This window comes from Rhododendron vialii, chromosome 6a (genome assembly GCF_030253575.1).
Source record: "Rhododendron vialii isolate Sample 1 chromosome 6a, ASM3025357v1".
NCBI classification, from domain to species: Eukaryota; Viridiplantae; Streptophyta; class Magnoliopsida; order Ericales; family Ericaceae; genus Rhododendron; species Rhododendron vialii.
In genome coordinates, this window is record NC_080562.1 from 41,917,700 (window position 1) to 41,938,726 (window position 21,027).

The 21,027-nt window shown below is 39.3% G+C and overlaps 2 protein-coding genes across 15 annotated transcripts; one reads left to right on the forward strand and one right to left on the reverse strand.

Annotated features, from left to right (window-relative positions):
* The first annotated feature begins 6,016 nt into the window (after window positions 1-6,016).
* Window positions 6,017-12,705, forward strand: LOC131329622 (uncharacterized). Of its 12 annotated transcripts, none has more exons than XR_009200808.1 (8): window positions 6,032-6,536; window positions 9,668-9,779; window positions 9,868-10,039; window positions 10,158-10,345; window positions 11,480-11,624; window positions 11,793-12,055; window positions 12,140-12,303; window positions 12,399-12,705. XR_009200808.1 is itself a non-coding variant. In XM_058362857.1 (7 exons), the coding sequence occupies exons 2-6, from the start codon at window positions 6,190-6,192 to the stop codon at window positions 11,603-11,605; spliced, it is 945 nt and encodes a 314-aa protein (XP_058218840.1). In that variant the 5' UTR covers window positions 6,050-6,141; window positions 6,173-6,189; the 3' UTR covers window positions 11,606-11,624; window positions 12,399-12,705. The 12 variants fall into 12 exon arrangements, 5 of the variants coding, with proteins under 5 accessions (XP_058218839.1, XP_058218843.1, XP_058218841.1 ...); XR_009200809.1 differs by having other exon boundaries at window positions 11,793-12,008; XR_009200811.1 differs by having other exon boundaries at window positions 11,480-11,614.
* Window positions 12,706-13,026: 321 nt separating this feature from the next.
* On the reverse strand, window positions 13,027-19,711 carry LOC131329620 (sodium/hydrogen exchanger 4). Of its 3 annotated transcripts, none has more exons than XM_058362853.1 (14): window positions 19,423-19,711; window positions 17,623-17,741; window positions 17,449-17,546; window positions 17,254-17,313; window positions 17,083-17,129; window positions 16,790-16,984; window positions 15,998-16,044; window positions 15,848-15,914; window positions 15,139-15,239; window positions 14,813-14,914; window positions 14,263-14,410; window positions 14,112-14,174; window positions 13,900-13,983; window positions 13,027-13,683 (listed from the first exon to the last, which is right to left on the reverse strand). In XM_058362853.1, exons 1-14 carry the CDS (start codon window positions 19,579-19,581, stop codon window positions 13,408-13,410), a joined length of 1,566 nt encoding a protein of 521 aa, XP_058218836.1. In that variant the 5' UTR covers window positions 19,582-19,711; the 3' UTR covers window positions 13,027-13,407. The 3 variants fall into 3 exon arrangements, with proteins under 3 accessions (XP_058218836.1, XP_058218837.1, XP_058218838.1); XM_058362854.1 differs by having other exon boundaries at window positions 15,998-16,040; window positions 16,786-16,984; XM_058362855.1 differs by having other exon boundaries at window positions 13,407-13,621.
* Window positions 19,712-21,027: the final 1,316 nt, after the last annotated feature.

The following is a 21,027-nucleotide window of genomic DNA, read 5'->3' on the forward strand; positions in this document are numbered from 1 at the left end:
ACCATGCAAATTAACTTAACTAAGGTATGAATTTTTACTACATGTTGGGCACAATTTTACGTGTTCAGACAAGAGAAAAATCATCACTAGTTCAAAAAGAAGAAGAAAATCACTTCGAGCAACATACAATTGAATCCTATATTTTGTGTGAAGTGTTAAAAATTTGAGTTTTGATGAATTTTCATTTTTGTTATCTCACCTGATTGAGTTTTGCACAGTTGTTATATAACAATTGTAATTGTTTCTTTCTATTAGAAATTAAAATTTGAAACTCATGAATTTTATTTAATAGTTTGTGGTAGTATTATCCAATTGTTAATTTTCCGTAGTATAAAGGTATTGTTATGTTTGTTAGTTTTTTACGCCTATATATTGACACTATTGAATCTGTAACCCATTTCTAATGATCCTCTTTCAAACTATACTTATTGGATGATCTTTTTATGTTGTATATTCTGATACATACAGAAAACCTTTTTTTTTTTTGTATATTCTGATATAGACAAATTTTGGACTGCAAGCTACAGCTTCCCACGGCCGTGTCTTGCCAATCATCCCGTGTCCTAACTAAGAAAACGTTTCTCATATTTGTCTTGAAAATTTCGCCATTGGATGCAAGTACTGGCAGCACTGGCGGAGCTGCTGCTGCTGCTGGTGAGGGTTCGGGATGTCTGCGGTGATCATCACGACGTCGTACCCTCCTCCTCTTTCTCCTCCTCTCGCCTGCTGCTGCAGGAACCTCTGGCAGTCGCGGAGGTTCTGCTGACTCTGGATCTGCTAGCGGCAGCGCTGCTGCTGTTGCCTGGGGTTGTCCTCCTTCACCACGGTAGTGGTGATGGTGGTCCGGGTGGCCTCGGCAATGGCTAGGAAGGCTACGAGGGCAGCTGCTAGGATTGTGAGCTTGGCCATTGTGATAGATGCTTTGAAATTGGTCGGTTTCTGAATATTTTTAGCTGTGGTGTGGTGAGATGTGGTGGTGGCCTGGGGGTTGAATTTATAGTGGGTTTTGGGTTTGCCGCATGATTAGTACGTGGAGGAAGGTAAGTTCAGGGGCTTTGGGGGAGGTCATGAGGTGGCTGCATGGATTGGTGCGTCCACATGGATTGACATGCAAATGCTGCCATAATAACACAGTGAAGATCTTTGGAGTTGATGAAATGCATTTGTTTTGTTGCTGCAGTTGCTTTTATCAAATTTGTTTTTGTGTTTAAAGAAATGGAACTGTTTGGTAGAGCCAAGAAACAGATTACCTAAACAACTGTTTTCTATGTTGCAGATATCCATTTGTTAATTAAGATGATTCTGGGTTTAACCACCACATTATTGTATGGAAATGGATCTGGAGCTCTCCGGTTGCGTTCTTTTGGCTTTAACTTAAATTTAACTTATTTTTTCTCCCTTTTTAGTTCATCCATTCTTCTAAACTTAAACTTGATTGCCTCACACACACAATTACAATATAAGTTAAGTTTAAGAATGAGAAATAAGTTAAGTTGGAAGAATGGACTGAATTAAGAAAATAAGTTAAGGCTAATGTGTTTGTTTGAGTGCCTACTCTTATGTCACTTCTCCAAACTCCGCATCAATGTTTCAATTTTGTTGAGCGATTCTCGTGTGTTTTGAGCACCACAATGCTGTTTGATACACTAGTATTCTTTTTCTGCTCGTTATTCTCTACTGGTTTTTTTGCAGGTGCTGGAGTGGTTTTACTTCTATATGTGATTGTTTACTTACTTTTGAACTTTCAGTGGGAGTTGTCCTTTTCTTGCTTTTGTTTTGCATTGGCCGTCTCCCTATAAGATTTGCATTTTTGTACTTCATTCTTATTATCAATGAATTTCTTACTCTTCCTAAAAAAAATTGAACAAATTCATTTTTTTTTTTTGGAACACGATAGAAATGCATAGATAAAAGGATAACAGTTTACAGATTACATGGAAATAAATGGGGAAACAACAGCAAATATATACAACAGAAGGGAGCTAAGTAAACAAAAAATAGTGGTTAGTGGATGCTCCGGTTCAAAAAGGAGTTCCTCGTGCAGCTGGAGATGCAAAGTTGGACAGCAAGGCCCGTTTGGCGAGACAGTGGGCTTGATTTGTGTCCTTGCGATCAACCTATGATAACCTGCAAAAATCTAGCTTCGAATTCATTTAGCATTGGCTTTGTATCTTATTCATCAAGTGTTCCAAAGAAGGAGATGTGATGGCAACGAAATCATAAGACAATATGGTGAAATGAGTGAGAGGAGTACGTGCACATTCGTGTACAACAGCGGAATGGTAGGAAAAGCTTGACAACTGTCCAGGGGTTGAAGAAAGAATTCAGCCATAATAAGATACTCAAGGACCTCAAGAAGGAGTTTTGCTGCAATGTCACTGTAGTCCAGGACCCAGAACTAGGCCAGGTTTGTTTCAATATTTGAATAACCTGGCTCAGTGGTCCTCTTACATTGATATTGTTGATTTTCTTAAGGTTATTCAGCTTCAAGGTGATCAGCAAAAAAATGTCTCTACCTTCCTTGTTCAGGAAATATCTTGCAAGTCCATAGTAGCGTGGATTACTGTACTGTGTACTTTTTCTGCAGAGTGTTTTAACTTGAACTCCCCATTCTTCATGGTTAACAGGCTGGCATAGTGAAGAAAGATGACATCAAAATTCATGGTTTTTGAGCTGCTTCTCGCCATTACTCCTGCAGTTATACTAGCCTCTTATGTCAGTGCAAGAATCTCAAGTTAATTGGAGACCAAACTATTATAGTATATCTCCGTGTGTGGTACTAAGTTGTGTTTGTGGTGTCCTTAATATTTTCAGCATATCAGTAATGTGCCATGGGATGCTTCTTGATTTTATTTATGCAAGATTACGATTACCGTAAAGCAGAATGGGGTTTGTGTTTGTTACTCTCTCACGCACACACTCCCACCATGTTCAGTACCGTACTCCCCCCTAAAATTGGACTTGCTTGTTTGGTACTTGATTATGTATTGATCAACTAATTGACATAGTACTAAAAGCAGAAAAGCATTCTTAGTACCTGGGAACTCTGAAGTACTTGGAGAAAAGAGGTTCTTGAAGAGTGGAATACTTGAGGAAAACTTCGGAGTAAAGCAATACTCGAGGAAAGCAATCAAGTTGTGGAGTATGGCTTGTGAAGAATAAATCCCCATCAATTGGTCTCGTTAGTCCCTTTACCAGAATCCACGCTTATCGAGCTGGGAGTGTTGTCGATACATAAGAGGCTTCTGATCTTGGGATTGTTTCAAGCAAAAACTTACCACTGATTCATCTGAGGTGACGGGGAGGGCTGCCAACTTTCCGCTCCCTCCTCGTCACCTCAGAAACCCTCTCCATCGAGAAAAGGAAAACCCTCTCTCTCTCGATCCCTCGAATGGCACTACCGATGTTGATCAAAGAAGAAAGAATGGCACCGAGAGAACTACCGAGAGAAGCGGATCTCGATATTGTGAGAAGAATGGATAGCGAGTCTTGTTCGGCGATGGCACTGGTGTCGAGTTCGTGGCTATAAGCGGTCAAAATCGTCACGCTTCAAGAACGAGTTAGTGAACAAACAAGGAAACGGGGTTGACTGAAGAAGCTCTTAGCGATTATGGAGAAGGTCCATAAGGATGCCGAACACAAGAGCGCAACAAGAACTGTCCGTGGCTACATTTATCGGTTTAGTTTTGAGAGATTGTTTAGTTTCAGATCCACAGAGAGACGTCACACCAGTGATCTCGAGAGAGAGAGAGAGGGTTTCTGAGGTGACGAGGTGGGAGCGGGGAAGTTGGCAGCCCTCCTCGTCACCTCAGATGAATCAGTGGTAACAATCCCCAAGATCAAAAGCCTTTTCTGTATCGACAACACTCCCAGCTCGATAAGCGGCGTGGATTCCGGTAAAGGGACTAACGAGGCCAATTGGTGGGGATTTATTCTTCACATGCCATACTCCACAACTTGATTGCTTTGTGCTTGCCTGAAATTGAGTGCAGTACACCATATAATACAGTAGCGGCGACAAATGGGTGTTGGGCAATGGATTAATGGGCAGGGAATGCACAGCCATCCTCCTGGTAGAAATAAAACACGTGAATTATAACAACCTTTTCTCTCCAGAGAGTTTCCAATCATGTGAATTAACTTGACTTCATAGCGAAACTAAGACAGGTTGTTTCTTGAAAGGCAGAATAACACCAATACCCTAACGATTTTTGTTTTGGAATGTACGTTCCAGAACATGGTATCCTTATTGTTCTAAAACGTTGAATTTAGCGATGCAAAGTACTTGTAAACTTCCTCAGGAGGAAAAAAAAAAGGTGAAATAATTGGAAAATCAAGAGTGACCGGAGCTTTGGCAATAGAAGTGTACAAAAAGTTTGGAGAAAATTCTACTAGAAATGCATTTGTCAACAAAAATATTATGAAAATGCGAGCTATAGCCTGGCCGATAAAACTCTACAACACTAATTTATAGATGCCTTGCTCTAACTTTAGGCATGTTGTGTACCACATTTCCATTCCTTTCTTTTTACCCAAATGGTCCGTGTTCCGGCTAATTTTTTTTTACCTACGATATTAACTCTTTTTGGAGTGCTATTGATTTTTCTATAAGCTGTTTAGTCTCTTGTTCTATGTCCTTGGGTTGCCTAGTATCTAGCTTACTAGTTAACTCTCGTATTTCTTGCTTAGTAGGTAATTTATCTTGAACTCTATTCTGATTACTCTCTATTATACTAAGTCTTTTAATAATATCTAACTGAGATTCTTGTATATAATCTAAGTTCTAAACTATCTTTCCTCTATATAGTTTCTTATCTAAATTATCAAGTCTATTGTTGATCTGACTAAATTGCCCTAAAATCTTTTCACTAAAAACTGTGAATTGCTTACTCATAAACAACTAGCTAAAATAATTAAAACAAGACTACTAACTAAATATTATGCTTTGTCAAGATCACTAACTAAAGTTGACTTAATTAACTTTCTACTGGAGGCTCTGATACCAAATTGGGCGGGGGTTGCGCAGAATTAAAATGATGCAGAAAATACCAAAATGCAGGGTATAGAAGGCTAAGGGTTAAATGCAAACTAAAGAAACTTATGATGTATACTGTGATATTACTAGAATAATACAAAGATAGGACCTGGTGGTGCACAATTGTTGAAAACTAGACCTACTCCAAATTTTCGGGGCAGTTTCGGACACCCCTAAAAAAACTCCTCAAAGTTCTCGATTGAATTTTGATGATTCGAGCCGCTCAATGTAATCAGAACGTGATTTTAAGAATACCCACGAGAAATCAATAAAAAAAAATAACCGGAAAGTGATTCATCCGAATAGTTTTTTATTGAACTTTGATGAACGGTTCAATAAAAAACTGTTCAAATCAAACCCTTCCCGGTTATTTTTTTGGCCAATTTCTCGCGGACACCCTTAAAATCACGTTCTGAACATGAACACATTGAGTGGCTCAGATCATCAAAATTTGATCGGAAACTATGAGATTAAGATTTGAGGGTTTTTTTAGGGGTCCCTGGAACCGCCCCGGGTAATTTTTCATTTTTGCTATGTTTGGATTGGTTTTTTAAATTTTTTTTGAAAAATAGTAGGGTTAATAGTGGAGAGAGATAGAGAGCAAAATGTTGGAAACAAAAAAGAAGGAGGAATTTTAAAAATAATTCTTTTTAAGTTGCGAAGAAAACACAACATTAGCATCTAGCAGCTCAAGCCATTTCCCGCGCGGGCCGTGTGTTAGAACTAAAAAAATGTAAAAATCTTCTAAACAAGCTACCCCATTGCCGATCACAAATTTATGTCTTTTCATATCCGTGATAGACGATACAAATCGTAGAACACGTATATATCATGTATCCCTGATTTTTTAACAATTACGTACACACAAATAAGAAAAACCGAATTCAATTAATGATATACAGGAGTAAAAATATGAACGGGAAATTGTGGGTAATTTTGTTTGTTAGAAGAATCCTACCCTTTCCTAGGAAGCCAAACGCTCGAGTATCTATGAACTTCATTGAGCTTACTCCTATTTTGCACCGATACAAGTGTCACGAGAGAGAGAGAGAGAGAGAGAGAGAGAGTCCAGAGAGAGAGAGAGTCCGTTAATTTCTGTTAATAATACTAATAATTAGTACTGTATAAGAAAGAGCGAGAGAGGGGCAACAACAATGGTGTCCGACCAGGACATAGTCCAGGCCATAGACTCGCTCCTTCGCGAAACGAACCCTGTAACCACCTTAACCTCCCTAAACGGCGTCGTCCACCAGCTGGAATCCAATCTGGGGTTGGACCTCACCCACAAGCTCGACTTCATCCGCAACCAGATCCACCTCCTCCTCCTCCAATCTCCGCCGCAACCACCCCATTTCCACCACCCTCAAAAAGACCACTTTGCCCTCCACCAAAACCCTAACTTCCACGCCACTCCTTCTCAACTACCTCTTAATTACACCGTTAGAGGTGTGGATGCTTCCGCCGCCGCCGTTGGTACCCCTGCTGAATCGCCCGAAAAGAGGTATCTTTTCCTCAATTTCCTTTGGCTGGTGTGGAAATTGAGAAATCAGTAGGAAATGTTTTTTTTTGGGTGTGTTCTTTGTTTTTTTACCTTTTTGTTCATCCTTTCGCTTGTATTTCTGATTTATTTCCCTTTCTGAAATGTATTCTGATTATAGAAAGGGAGAACACTAATTGGTGTGGACAAATATTTGAAAGCTTTGTCACAAAAGTGATTTTCAATAATGGCCCAGCAAAAAGTGAATTTTTACAACTATTTTTATTACAAAATGAATTAATTATTAGGGAAAAAGTGGTAAAATCACTCGAACCCAACTACCCAGTACCCGCTCCCACGTATTAGGATGAAATGTGAAATGAGAATGATGCCCCTTGTCTGCATGAACAAAAGAGGTGAGAAAATTCAGAAAGGAAAGAAGATGGTGAATTTTTGTAGGTTCTTTTTGTTTGTCACCATTGGACCTGTGGGTCTTGTAGCGACCTGTAGGGCACCCTATAGTGCGCATCTGGACCGTTAATTTCCGCAATCGATGGTTCAGATGTGTTTGTTAACTCTTACCGGTAAAAGTGCTTCAAGGCAATGGCGGCTCTAGAAATTTGTGGTAGGGTGTTCAAAAATTACCTTAACTCTAGTAATTGATTTATTAACCAATAATATACTATGTAAAAATCTCATAAATTAGTATAAATAATGTGGTAAAAAAACATTACCTTTATTCAAAAAAAATTAATTACAAGGCAAAATGAGAACTCAAAAATATATACTATTATTTTTTATAAGAAAATTAGTTTTTTATTTTAAGTTGTCGTATTGCGTATTACATAGTGTTTCGAGAATGGAGGCGGTAAAATTTTACAATTCTCCTAGACGAGTTCTCTCATTTTGTGTCGATGTTTAACCAACATATCAATCTAGGTACTAAAACCCTTTGGAAAGAATTGTAGTGAGTATATTGAGACTGATCTTCTCGAAAATATGTTATTCTTTAGGATGACAAAATGAGATTTTTTATCAGTCTTAAATTTAAAGGAATATTATTCAAGTTAACGGGATTTTGCAATGTAGTTGAATTTTTTAAAATTTCTGTCCATAATTTTATAAGCTATCTAAACAAATAAAAATAATATAGTTATTGTCATGTAGGAATGCAAAATTAAAGATTTAAATCATTGACAATAAAGATGGAGAGAGAACGAAGAGCATAATACTTAACCCTATAGGTTCTTTTTTTTCTCTTTCTTTTTTACCTGGATTGATGGGCTGTAATTGAGAGTTTAATTAGTTTTGGGTGTGTTTAATTAGTTTTGGGTTAAGTGTTCAGTTCTTTTTGGGTTAGGCGTTCAAGACTATTATAATTGGGTATTCTTTAACATTTGAGTTGGGTGTTCAAAGTAAGGTTAGTCCATATTTTTTAAATGTATTCTTAGCAAAAAAATTTGTTTTGGGTGTTCAGTTGACCATGCAAGTATACACATAGAGCCACCTCTGCTTCAGGGGCCCCCATTCCATCACGATTTTGGTTAGAAATGGTGAGATTTGGTGAAAACCCCCGGCTCTTTCTTTTCTAATCCCTTTCTCATGATCTAAAGGGCGCCTTTTTTCTCACCCTTGGCCGTTGGTTGGCTAAAATCCTCTGGTCATGGTATCTTAGTACAAGTTCTGTAACGCTCCACCCCAGTTGTCCTGCTAACCAATCACCTAATCACGTCACGTGGCTCAAAAGGTTAACCTCAAGTTACACAGTAGCCCGTCGCAACCGTTTATATCCCACATCAGTTTTCCCATCACTTCCACTCACCAAGCGATGTAGGACAAGTCCTTGCTTAAGCACGACAAACACCTCAAGCTCATCTCATGGGTCCCGCCGAAGCACGACAAGGACCTCAAGCTCCTCACTTGTAGGTCCCACCCAAGCACGTCTCCTCGCGGAACCCGCCTTACACTTCTGGTTGGTGCAAGCTCTCACCTGTCACAACCCACGCCAACTGTTCTGCTAACCAATCGTCTAACCACATGGCTCAAAAGGTTAACCTCAAGTTATATAGTAGCCCGTCGCAACCGTTCATATCCCACATCAGTTTTCCCATAACCACCAATGTGGGACTCGCCCAGGGTGGGTTCTCACAAGTTCAACGTTAGCTTTTCATAATTTATGATGAAACAATGTTGTAGAGGTTGTGGGAAGCCCAGGAACAAGGTTCTTGTGGGTAGGGGCTTAGCTAGAATCTGGTTTAGTGGGGGCAGAACTTATTCCTCTTTTAACTCATCTTTTCTTGCTCATCTATTTTATCCCTCTCTTTGCGCTTTTTCCCCTCTTCGTTTTTCTCGTTCCCTGTAGTGGCATTGTGCAAGAAAAATTGATGCAAGCTTGTAACATCAAACTGGTGCTAAGGCTTGCCTAAGGTTGTGAGCTACAGATGTTATCTTTTGTGTATCACTAAATCTATATAGGGGAGCTCTGCGTAGGTTTGAGGATTATCTTTGTTCTCTTCTTCACTTTCCCAGTAATGGTTAAAGGACAGACTTATCTACTAACTTTCCTTGCTTTGTTTTGGTGGATTCTGAAGGCTTTGAAATCTTCAAAGCCGGTTGATGAAAGTCTAGACTCTAGCTCTAGCAATGACTGGTAGTTTCAAATGGCCTCCCAATTGCATCAGTTTGTTCTTCTTTCCCCCCACCCTCGTACCCAAATTCACTTGTCTTGTCTGGAAATTGTAATTAGACTCCGATGGCAATGACATTATGGGCTTATAGGACACCTGATGAAGTGTTGCTATCTAGACTATGGGGATTATCAACAGCTCAAATTTCTTAAACCCCAGCCAGTATGTCAAACGTTATTTGTTCTCAGTTCTATCCTGTTCATGCAGCCCCAATCAGGCAGGCAAATGTTTTCACCCAATGTTCTGTGTGGGATTATACCCTTGGAGTGCTTTTTGTCTAAATGCTTTCTGTACTTCACCTTGCCAAGTCTAATTGCTCGCAGAATTATCCCCCCACTGTTTATTAGTCTGCATCCAAAATTCTTGTACTTGTACCCCTTAAACTTCCACATGTCACTGCAATCTCCTAGCGGAATGTGTCCCTTGATGTTTGACTACTATTGATCATGTTATTTGTTCTCTTTGCAGTACCCAAACTGGTAGAAAAAGAAGAGGTGGCCCGGGGGGACTAAACAAGATATGTGGGGTTTCACCTGAACTTCAGGTCATCGTTGGGTTGCCTGCACTACCTAGGACTGAGGTTCAGACTACTTGATAATAAAATGTTCTCAACAATGGTTTGTTCTTTGGAACGTTACTCTTCTAAACTTGTGCTCTTGTTGGTTCAGATTGTGAAGCAGCTGTGGGCTTACATAAGGAAACACAATCTTCAAGATCCAAGTAACAAAAGGAAGATAATTTGTAATGATGAGCTGCGTTTGGTGTTTGAGACAGATTGTACTGACATGTTCAAAATGAACAAGTTGCTATCTAAGCATATCATCTCTCTTGAACCTACAAGTAGGTTGTTGCCCTTTGGATTTTTTTTTTCTGCTTCTTTGTTCATGTATTATCTTTTTCCCCTCTCACGATTTGAAGGTTGTGTGGACTAAGAACTGCAGTGTTTTGATGCTTGCAGAACCGGTACGTCAAAATTCCAAGAAACCGAAAGTTGAAGTGGAATCGGTGACACACAGTGCCGAATCTGGTCCTATTGTGGTAATCTCTGAAGCACTGGCAATTTTTTTTGGTACTGGTGAAAGGGAGATGCTGAAGTCAGAGGTCTTAAGACGTGTTTGGGAGTACATAAAATACAACCAACTCGAGGTGGGTATACATGCCCGTGGCTCTGTTCGATTTCTTAGGTTTGAGTTGTGCCTTTTATTATTTGGCTACAACTGGCAATAACATTATTCTGTGACATGCTGATTAGTCAATACACTGGTAGGATCCAGTTAGCTGTGTTTTCTTTTTCTTTCCTTTCCTTTTCCTTTTCCATTTTTATTTGGGGGTACTGTGGAGGGTGCTTTAGGTGGACATTTGAGCTTGGTTTGATATTTATCTTCTTTCAAGTGGTTTTCTCGTTACCTCATCCCTTTAGGAAGAAGTACATGAGTGTCCTTGTTAACAATCTCTGGGAATGCATTTCAAAGAGAAGTTCTGGAATATGTTTGCAGAATTGGTGGAGCATCTAATACCCTGATGGCATAGTATCGCACCTGAATATGCGTCGACTAATGGAAACAATTAGCTGTATAAAGTCGGGAGAAAACTACTTATTAGGAAAATTTTGTTTATGGATAAATTTTGGTACAAATGCGAGAAATATTATGGTTAACGTGCAGGTAGATCTTCGAGTCTGAAAATTCCTTTACCTGAGTTTGGACTTCTATATTCAAGATATCTCCTTGTAAACAATGACAGTTGCAGTACTTCCACTGTTGTCAAAGTGCTTCCACTATAACATCGTCTTATCTGGACTTTGGCAGAAGCAAAGAGCACATTAATGCCAATCAATAGGTGATTGATGAGATGAGAAAGATGTGATTACCTTTTATTTCTCGATTAAATGGCTATAGACAAAGTTGAAAAAGGTGATTTTCATAGTAGATACCAAGTGGGCTTCTTGAGTGTAGGCCTGTGGCCCTGTAGGTTGTAGTTTTAAAACAATTTTTCGACTTAAACATGTTGTCCTCACGAGTAATGAGCGGAATGATCCAACCAACTGATTATTGCTATGATAAAATTGCCATATAAATTCTTAAAAAGTTATTAGTTCATTTTTATGTTTCTAAATTTCCAGTCTTGAGGGAATATCTTATTGTGCTACTTTCCCTCTCCTTTGAGCTTAACATGAGAATTGTTTTACTATTTTCTAGTTTCTCAGTATAATGGTTGGGGAGTTGCAAATATTGTTGCTTTGTGAACTGCTGTGACCCCTTTCTTTTTCCCAACTCACAGGATCCTACAAAACCTACGGTGATTTCATGTGACACAAAGCTTCAAGAGCTTTTTGGATGTGCAAGAATTTCTGGAGTAGGGATATCTGAGATGTTGGCACGCCATCATCTGTTTGAGAAACGATGACGAGAGATCGTGCTGAGCGGTTAGTGTGTTGACTATTGTATCTTTCATTGCTCATATATACACAATTTTTTTTATATCATTTAAGAACTGATGCTTGATCACGTGAGACCATTTTATCAAGAATCTCATTTGAACAATACATTTACATTCAACATGGGCATGAGTTGAATGTATTGCCTTCTCTTAGGTTTTGCATCACTTGAAGTTGAGAAACTTGACGCATATTAGGTTTAGCCTTATTGGAGTCTGGCAACTATGGATGGCTAGCTCGATACAGATGCATCAGGAATACTAGATGTGGGGGCTTACCAGTGAAAAATGTTCAAACCTTGCCCTATACAGTAGTGTTTGGACCTACACATTAGATATGCCAATTGTTCTACTTTGCAACAAGTCTAATCCTGTAAGTGGATTTTATTGCTTGGGATACATACAGTTGCTGTCTTTCAGGTTCTTGTTGCTATCATGTTTCCTCTTTGTTTTCCTCCCACTACACTCAGCACACCATAAAAAAATAACGTTTATTATGTTTAGTTGTAGGGGGGCTGTGCAGGAATAATTGCCAGTCTTGTATGGATTGAGCTTTTTAGGCATGCTTGAATGGAAGTCAATAACGCATTTGAAGAATTGAAGCAGAGACTTAATTTTCATTGTTAATGTCTCATGTTGTTAACCATTATGCTAGTATTGAAACTGAAGTACTGAACCAAACTTGTTTACATTAATTTCCTAGCCTTAATTGTATGTAGCTATAGTGATATACAATATTAATGGATTACATGATTTCTTGCAGATACGTGGTGCTAATCTAACCTACTGCTTCCGACATAGCAAATACTAACTGGAGAGTTGTCATTGGCCTATATGAAGATGTTTTTATACTGTACTCTATTTAAGTTGGGATTGTTTTGAAAATGTAAGGTGCTAAGGGTCAGTTGTTATGTAGCAGGCAGCACAGTCTTCTTGTGATTGTTTTGAAAATGTAAGGTGCTAAGGGTCAGTTGTTATGTAGCAGGCGCCACAGTAAGACGTCGATACACTATACTGTTTTGAGTGCATCTTAATGGAAGGGACATTTCTGTTGGAATTTTTAACATAAACCGCAGACATCAATGGAAGATGATTCAAAGCCCCTAAATCTTAGTTAAGTTAGTTTTTGACCAATTGGCACTTTGACATATCAGTGTTTCACTGCCTGGAAACGATTTTTAGATACATAATCCATATACCAGCGTGCAGTAGAGCCTCTTTTGTGTTCTACTGTGAAAGAGTAAAAGCATTCTTTGACCAATTGGCACTTTGACATATCAGTGTTTCACTGCCTGGAAATGATTTTTAGATACATAATCCATATACCAGCGTGCAGTAGAGCCTCTTTTGTGTTCTACTGTGAAAGAGAAAACATTCTTCAACAGAAAATACGATCCACAATTTGCAAATATACCATAACAAGAGCGCTAAAAAGGGGATTGTATAAATATATATCAAAACAATCCAATCCGCATGCAGTTTTTGACCTTTAAATGGTACATTCTGTTTAACTAAACTCAACTTAGCAACAATAGGTTCCCCTGCTTCCCTGCTTGATGAGCTAGCTAGTTCAGGCAACAGTTGGAAGCTATGTGATACTACCAGAGAGCAGATTCACAGAAAATGAGCAAGAAATAATCACGGCACATTCACATTACAATCTCCATTCGCGAAATCCAAGTTACAACTCCTCCTGGAGTCATAAACCACCCAACATCCACTGCACATATAAGTTAACCTTGTCAGCCACCAAATGAGAGTTGCATAGTTTATTAAGACCTGTTGCTGCGGGGGCCACCAAATATTGGTCGCATGTAACAATCATCGAACTTCCTCCAATAGTAGTGGATTGTGTACACAGGACTTTCCATTAGCATTGAGAAACTTTCCTTTGCGCGGGCAATATTAGTTGCGGTGGATTCATCAAAGGAAAGCAATGGAAGGGTTAGGTCCTCTTTTGCAGACGTGGGTTCCCGGTGAAGAATGCTATCATGCGGATGTCGGGGAAGCAAGCAGTTTATGAGTGGCTTTGTGAGCATACCAAAAACCTACAGTGGAAAAAGTAGAAAACGAGGCGCATGTCAACAATGTCTCTGAAGTTTGAAGGGTAAAGTTGGAAATTGTTAGTGAAGCAAGCTGTGGCGTTCTGATTTAAGGCTGAATTTATAGCAATGTGAACAGTTCAGGATGTTCCAAAGCTTCCTACTTTTTATGTTTCAATTGAAGCTGATGTACAAGGGAAGAGCACAACCAAAGTAGCTTACTATTGTACTGAAGAGAACAATGATAATCGTGATGGTAACCATGGTCGCATTAATTGGATCTGATGTAACACCTGAGTATGTAAACTGCATGACACCAATGGCAATATTTCGCCGCGTTAGCACATTTTCCTAAAAAATGTTTGCAACCTCACTCCCTTTTGAAGTCGAAAAACCATTGACGCTGATAGGGAGAAAGGGAGGAAAGAACAAACCTGTTTGAACGCCAAAGCAATAGAGACTGCCCCTCTCATAAGACCAGCCCACCATATTACTACCTATGTAGAACAAACTACCATCAAAACGGATATAGGAAATTGTCCTTGTTGGTAGAAAGGGACATAATACAGATTTTTGACTAGTCACCTGATGTTTGAATGTGATTGTTGATGATGAAGTGCCAGCGTTTCGGTTCATGTAATTGGAAAGAGCAGAGAGGGGAAACACAAAGGCTGCGCGCCCAAGACAAATCAGAAGCATCAAAGTACTGCAAATGCCCAACGAAGTCCCAAACCTGCAACAAGCGAAGGGATTCAGTTACGGAGGGCTTATAATTTAGCAGACTGTAAAGGACAGTGGATCTGAATGCCCTTATGCATCTGATCAGCTATTCTGTAATCCTATAGAGGTAAGAGCTTCTCATTGTGAAAAAAAGGGTGTTCAAGTTAACTGTCAGACAATCACTTGATTTTGCTCACATTGAAGACAGGAAAGCAAAGAGAAACCAAAATATTTTGGGTTGTCTAGCCTAATGCTAATTAGCTGGCAATATGCATGTGAAAGCAGAGTACATGTGCGTAAGATATAGAGAAACAACATGCAAACTCCAGACGCAGATATGAACCATAAAATCTAAAACTCTAAATGATGAACTGGTGAGAATGAATAAAATAGTTGAAGTTTGAATTATAGTTACCTCAACTTGCTCATCTTCCATTTTTCGATGTCCAGCGCATCCATTCCCACGTAGAGGAAAATGAAAGTTTCTGCTATAAACGACATCGCGGCAAATACATGCCTGCATTCACAACAAGAGTACAGTGAAGAAATTAGACAAGAGTTGAGTGAAGTAACCATATACTAAGAGTGGAGAAATTGGAGCTTTTTACCCCTCATTCATCTGTTAGTTATTCCTACCCGCACAAGCCCAAATGTAAATACGATAAGCAGAACCGATACTAGTTAAATCCCCGAAACAAGAATCAGTCCAGCATAATAATTATGCGATTAGTACCTATGTACCTAGTTGTAATTCTTGAAGTCTCAGTTATATTGTGCCATGAATAATGAGACATCACAATCCCACAGAAGAAGACAGCCAGAATCCCACTAAGATGCAACAACTGCAGAAAGAAGAAAAGACGTGAATAAACAATGGAACAAGAACTCCGTAAGCATTTTAGGTATCGACAATTCAAATAAAAATTTGTAAGAAGTCAATAAAGTGAAAATTTAGTAAACAATAATTATGGCTTTCCCACTAAGTTTGCTCATATGGCCTAACAGCCTTAACCGACACTGGAACCCAGCTATGGGATACTTGTTCTGGATGGGATACTTGTTCTGGATAGTCTCTCTCGCTTGGGATACTTCGTCATTGTCCCTCACATCTTATTGCCCTGACACATACTGCCAGCTCTACTTCCCTACCAAAATTCACTACATCCTGTCTCTTTTCCTCCCCTCATCTTTCCTGCTGAAAATATTAGCCCCGTGGGTATTCAATCGGGAAAAGGTCACAGATAACCCTACTTCATTCCGGCTTCTGCTACTAATTTTTCCCTACGGGGAAAGAATAGCTGCTATAAGTATTCATCTGATTTAGGATTTTTAAAAAAGAATCAGCTTTAAGTACTACCACGGATCAAATAGTGTAGAATAATTCTGACCCAAGTATTATAAATGTTATTTTGAATTTATTAGGTGAAAAATCTAAGGCTAGCATTATTACCTCAGCCAACATGTACGACAGATATGGCATCAACATCATTAAAGCAATTTCACGAACACTTGAGTGTCTGCAGAGAAATGAAGATAGAGATTCTGGTGATTATAGAACCATTTAGCTCTTATCAATTGTCACACAGGTTACGATCCATACTTGCCAAAGTACAAGCCCTTCAGGACGTATGATGTTAAAAGCCCTGCCTGCAACAAACGAGAAACATTAATGCCATTTGTTTCTGTTACAGTTGAGCTAGAAAGCATGGTAACTAGAGTAGCACTTACATCAATCAGTTTTTTTCCCGTTTTGGTAAGTAACTTAGAGCAATTGTTACTTGGTAGCAAGTTAGTACAACATACTGATGTACACTGACATGCATGTGAAGTACGCCACAGGATTCAAGAAGAAAAAGGATACGTGTAGCAGCACATGGTGGGAACAAATCCAGGCCTGGAAATATCACATTATTGAGGCTTCAACTTTTTTCTTGATTACGGGGACACAAATCCCTTCACAAAATTAGTTGACATCCTTTTTTTCCTGCTTACTTATGTTTCATCCCTCCCATGCCTCTCTACTCTGATTCTTATTGTCCACAAAAACTGCAATAGTTGAGCCCAATTAAAATGATCCCCACATACTCAAGCAATTAGTACCAACTTCTAGCCAGAAGCCTCCATGGCATACACATATTTTGGCTATCCCTTACCACAGGAAACACATCTTATGCCTATGAGTAAGATTCCATTACAATCAAATTTGAGCAGCTTAATCCAACAGACTACCAAGAAGAGTGAAATGGTAAACAAGAAAGGTAACATATCACATCAGATGTAGTAAGATAGCTAGCATGCTAATTAGAACCCACACCAAAAATGAGTTGATCATCGTACAGAACAGCTTCAAGCTTTAGAAACACAAAAGCTTGTTCAACAAATCTGAACTTACACCAACTCCAAGAATAGTGCTAGTGGAGAACAAGTACAAGAAATCTCCAAAGACATGAGCAGCTGCCAAGGCATCAAGTCTAGATACGTCAAGCTTCTGAACTGCATTGAAGAGAACAACGGTTGTTGCATCATTCACCACTCCTTCCCCAAATACTAGACTGTAGAGCAACGGAGTCTCATCTTGATGTAGAACCTACATGCACATTTAATATATTTTGGAAGGCTGTAAAATGGCTGGTCATATATCATGAAATTGATGCGGTGACGTCAAATATACCAGCATTAACCAACCTGCAGCGTACACACTGTATCCGTTGAGGAAAATATTGTTCCAATCGCTGAACCAAATCGAAAACAAAACTAGGTTACTCTGAAATGTTTTATGTTAAAATTACAGTTAAAATACACGTTGATGGCCTGGTAACATGATGTTCAAAGATGATGAGATGGATAATGTCTAACCAAGATAGTCACGAGGAGTCAAACCAACAAATCCGAACCTAGGGAACAACCACCGGCTGCCTAATAAAAACAACATTCAGAAATCAGATATGATTTAACGAATTTAGCAAACGAGAGCACACAAAGTTATAAATTAGAAAATCTGATATGGAAATAAAAAGAAAATATAGCATAAGAACAAAGAATATATATCACCAGCTGTGATAATGACGGATGATATGAAAACACCTACGACTCCAAACAGCAGGATGGTTAAGAAGTTATGGAAGAACTGTTTCTTCTTGACCTGAAATCTGTTGAAAGAGTTAGAAAATAGCTAATCCATTTTGATTTCAATTCGAGTATAACTCACAAAGAAGTTGGCCTTACCCGGCATTAAATACTATTGGTGGAAGGAGATATATAAAGAAGAGTTCTTCATCAAATCTTAGGATGTGAGAACTTCTCCACTTGCTTACCAACAAGATAACTATACCACTAAGGCATCCCTGATTGTGAAGTACAGACAAGTTAATTAGACTAATGAAAGAATGAGAGGAAAAACTGACAAAACTAGAGCCAACATTATAACAAGAACGTAGCAAAAGAGATTACAGGCAAAGTATTAGCAAGGACAAACCCATCATTATCTCATGCCAAGTTGGTGTAGTTTAATTGTGCTCGGTCTAGCCCTCTGGACCCTAACTTGGGTTTACAACGTACTTTGAAGCGAACAAGGCAAAATGGGAGCTAACGTAAATTAGTTATACTATGCAATGACAAGATGGTTCCGATCCCACAAAAACACAAGAAAGATGATCAATCACACAGAAAAAAGAAAAAAAAAGTTCACCAGTGTTCCCAAGTCCAAGGCGGATGGAGGGGAGAAATCCAATAAACACAATAAGAATTAAGACGCTCAACCTCTCTACACAGCCTCTCTGACTTGCGCTGGCACCAAATTATGGGTAATGATTTCCAAACTCCACTTTATCTCCCAATTCACTCAAAATTTTGTACACTTAGTATTTCAAAATTAAACACAACATAATTCTCAAAGTATACTAAAAAAAAAAAATTGGAATGCATTCATAAGAAAGGAGAATATGTAAATTGTTTACCAGAATTCATCTCAGAAATCCCAATAGGTACATCATAGACTAAAAGCCTTGTCCTACTCCACATCAGCCTCCGTAAAATTAAGGCCTTACATACTAACTCTGATCTGATAGTACATAATAATGCAATACACCTTATTGGCCTCAATGGCCTTCACCTATTTCCTTCTCCAATCATGCTATCTCTGAAATAATCTATTGGCACTCACCTCGTTGCTATAAAAAAAAATATTCCGAAATTATGATAAATAGCTCAAACAAAACCCTGGCAGTGACTTCTGGAATCCAGTAAAAGTCAAGAAAGTAATTTCCTTCTCCAATCAGTCTACTTTGTATCCTCAGATATCCGGCTAACCAAGCTGGTAGAACTCTTTCGTTCTTTGCGGAGTGTAAATTTACTGTGCGAAAATCATTGCCCATAGTTGTACATGCTATCTATCTTTGTTAATAAGAGAGCTTTGGAAACGTTACATGCACACCTTGAATATTCTTAAGAGACTAATCCTACTGTCCACTAGTAGGGGGCCGGACCAATTTAAGCAGGGACAAAGCCCGTATCGACGGACCTATGAGAGTTGAGAGCACCCGGTGTTAAAGCATCCCAACTCAAAATCAATTGAGAATGAGTAGAGGAGCTGCCTAGGCTCATAAGCTAGTCTTGGAGGTTACAACTAACCAATATGGGACAAGCGCACACCCGGTTTCAAACCTGAGAGTCTGAGGAGGGAGAAATCTTCTAAATGCAGATCTTGACCACCAAGCCAATGGCCAATCCCTTGGTTGGGTTTGCGCATTCATATCTTCAACTCATAGGACTCCCCAATATCTCAAGTGATGCGGCTCTCACAATTTTCCCTTCCCACACGCAAGAGCTTAACTACCCCCCACTAACTATCCCTTATCAAATGTCCAACCATCCATTGTTCGTGCAACGTGAAATTCAAAACCTACAATCACGTTGGTTTTCTGTAAACATGGATCAAGGATAGAAACATTCTTTCAATTCAGACGGACAATAAGAAAAACAAAAAACAGTGGAATATACATTGAGAGAGAGAGAGAGAGAGAGTACGATGAAAATAGCAGTGATGGATTCGTTAAGCCAGCGGTTTTCTTCGAGCAAGTGGCCGATGATCAAACAGAGGCAGAGAACGGCCACGAACACTGTAATCGGAACCACACTGCTGTGCTCGTTTCCTGCGTTCGTTATTGATTCATAATAGTACTCCATCTTAGTATTCGCCTACTCTACATCCACATCTGAGGAGAGAGAGAGAGAGAGAGAGAGAGTTTTGCGAGCTTGCTTTGCTGCTTCCCCCTGTCCTGCGAGCTAGAGGGAGAGAGAGAGAGAGAGAGAGAATTGCCCGGGAAATGGAGACCGACTTGTGATTAATCTGTTTGGATTTAGGGGGTGACGCGTGGCAGAAATGCATGACGTGGAGTAACAGATGTCCAGTTCAGCACTTGTGTCGCGTTTTGTTTCGGGTTCGTCTCTCTCGACCATGCAACGCCACATGTGGGCTGAATCAAGTGGGCCTTTCTGACAGCCGAACGAGGCAAGGGCTTTGTTCCCATCTTGAAGGTGTGAATTCGTTTTTCTCGCATGGGTAGTCTTGTGGACATGTCCAATAATTCCTTCCTAGCTTCTTCAAACTATTTTCCGTGCGTGTTAGGTTTCCTATAACCGATTTTTGGTGCATTAATCTCATTTCGTTTTGGTGTGTAGATGTCGCTCGTACCTAAGGATGGACCGAGCCCGAATGCCGCGGATGGACCGGGCGACTAGCTTGTCGCCCCCACTCAACTTTTAATTTTTTTTCATAATTGTAGTAGTTTTTTCTTTCAAACTATCAGTTTCACAAATTGGTTTTTTCGTATCAACTGATCAGAATTTTCATATGGAACGTTCACTCTGAGAAGAAAAAAAAAACACTGAAGATGTGTATGTGTATAAACTGCCATAATCACCCAAACAAATTTCTATTAATTCCAGTTTGCTTTCTTCTTATCTTAGAGTATTTTTTTGATATACAATACTTACAAGTTTGGAACCGTGAAATTGATTTAGTTTGGTCTTTATGCCCAGTTCCCGAATTTAAATTTTCAAAAGTAACAATTTAGCCCTTGAAATTGTATGAAACCAAACGTTTGGAACGGTGGGCACCCTTATTTCTTCTCATTCTGGAGAGAGAGAGAGAGAGAGAGAGAGAGAGAGAGAGAGTATTACATATTAGTAGTTTTTGAAAAGTTAAGCGAGCAAACTAGTCTATCGGGCGCGTTCATGTAGCTTCCCATTGCTCCCACGAGTCCCAACTCACTTGAGCCATGATCGTGCTTGAGCCACGAAGCACTGGATAATTACTCATCTAAACACACCACATTAAAGGGCTCTCCCTTTAAAAGGAAGGCCAACTCCTACGACCATTCTCAGACTACACCTCTCTTAGATATGTACGGGGCCGACACATATGTAAGAGAGGTGGTCGGGAAGTGGTTGGTAGAAGTGTACGTAATATTGTTGTTAAATGTGTAAGGCCGACACATATGTGAGAGAAATAATCGGTAGAAGTGTACGTAACACTATTAAAATACTACAGATTGTCAGTACCACTGATCCGTAGTTTTTCCAAATATATATTTTGCTTTTAAGTCTGGTAGAAGTACTACAGACCACCGA

Excerpts from the sequence above, each read along its gene's own strand:
- LOC131329622 (XM_058362856.1), top strand. The coding sequence starts at position 6,190 with ATGGTGTCCGACCAGGACATAGTCCAGGCCATAGACTCGCTCCTTCGC. Across the intron at positions 6,537-9,667 it reads GCTGAATCGCCCGAAAAGAG|TACCCAAACTGGTAGAAAAA; the intron begins GTATCTTTTCCT and ends TTCTCTTTGCAG. Across the intron at positions 10,346-11,479 it reads TAAAATACAACCAACTCGAG|GATCCTACAAAACCTACGGT; the intron begins GTGGGTATACAT and ends CCCAACTCACAG.
- LOC131329620 (XM_058362853.1), bottom strand. The coding sequence starts at position 19,581 with ATGGAGTACTATTATGAATCAATAACGAACGCAGGAAACGAGCACAGC. Across the intron at positions 17,314-17,448 it reads ATCCGTCATTATCACAGCTG|GCAGCCGGTGGTTGTTCCCT; the intron begins GTGATATATATT and ends TGTTTTTATTAG. Across the intron at positions 14,411-14,812 it reads TGGAAGATGAGCAAGTTGAG|GTTTGGGACTTCGTTGGGCA; the intron begins GTAACTATAATT and ends CGCTTGTTGCAG.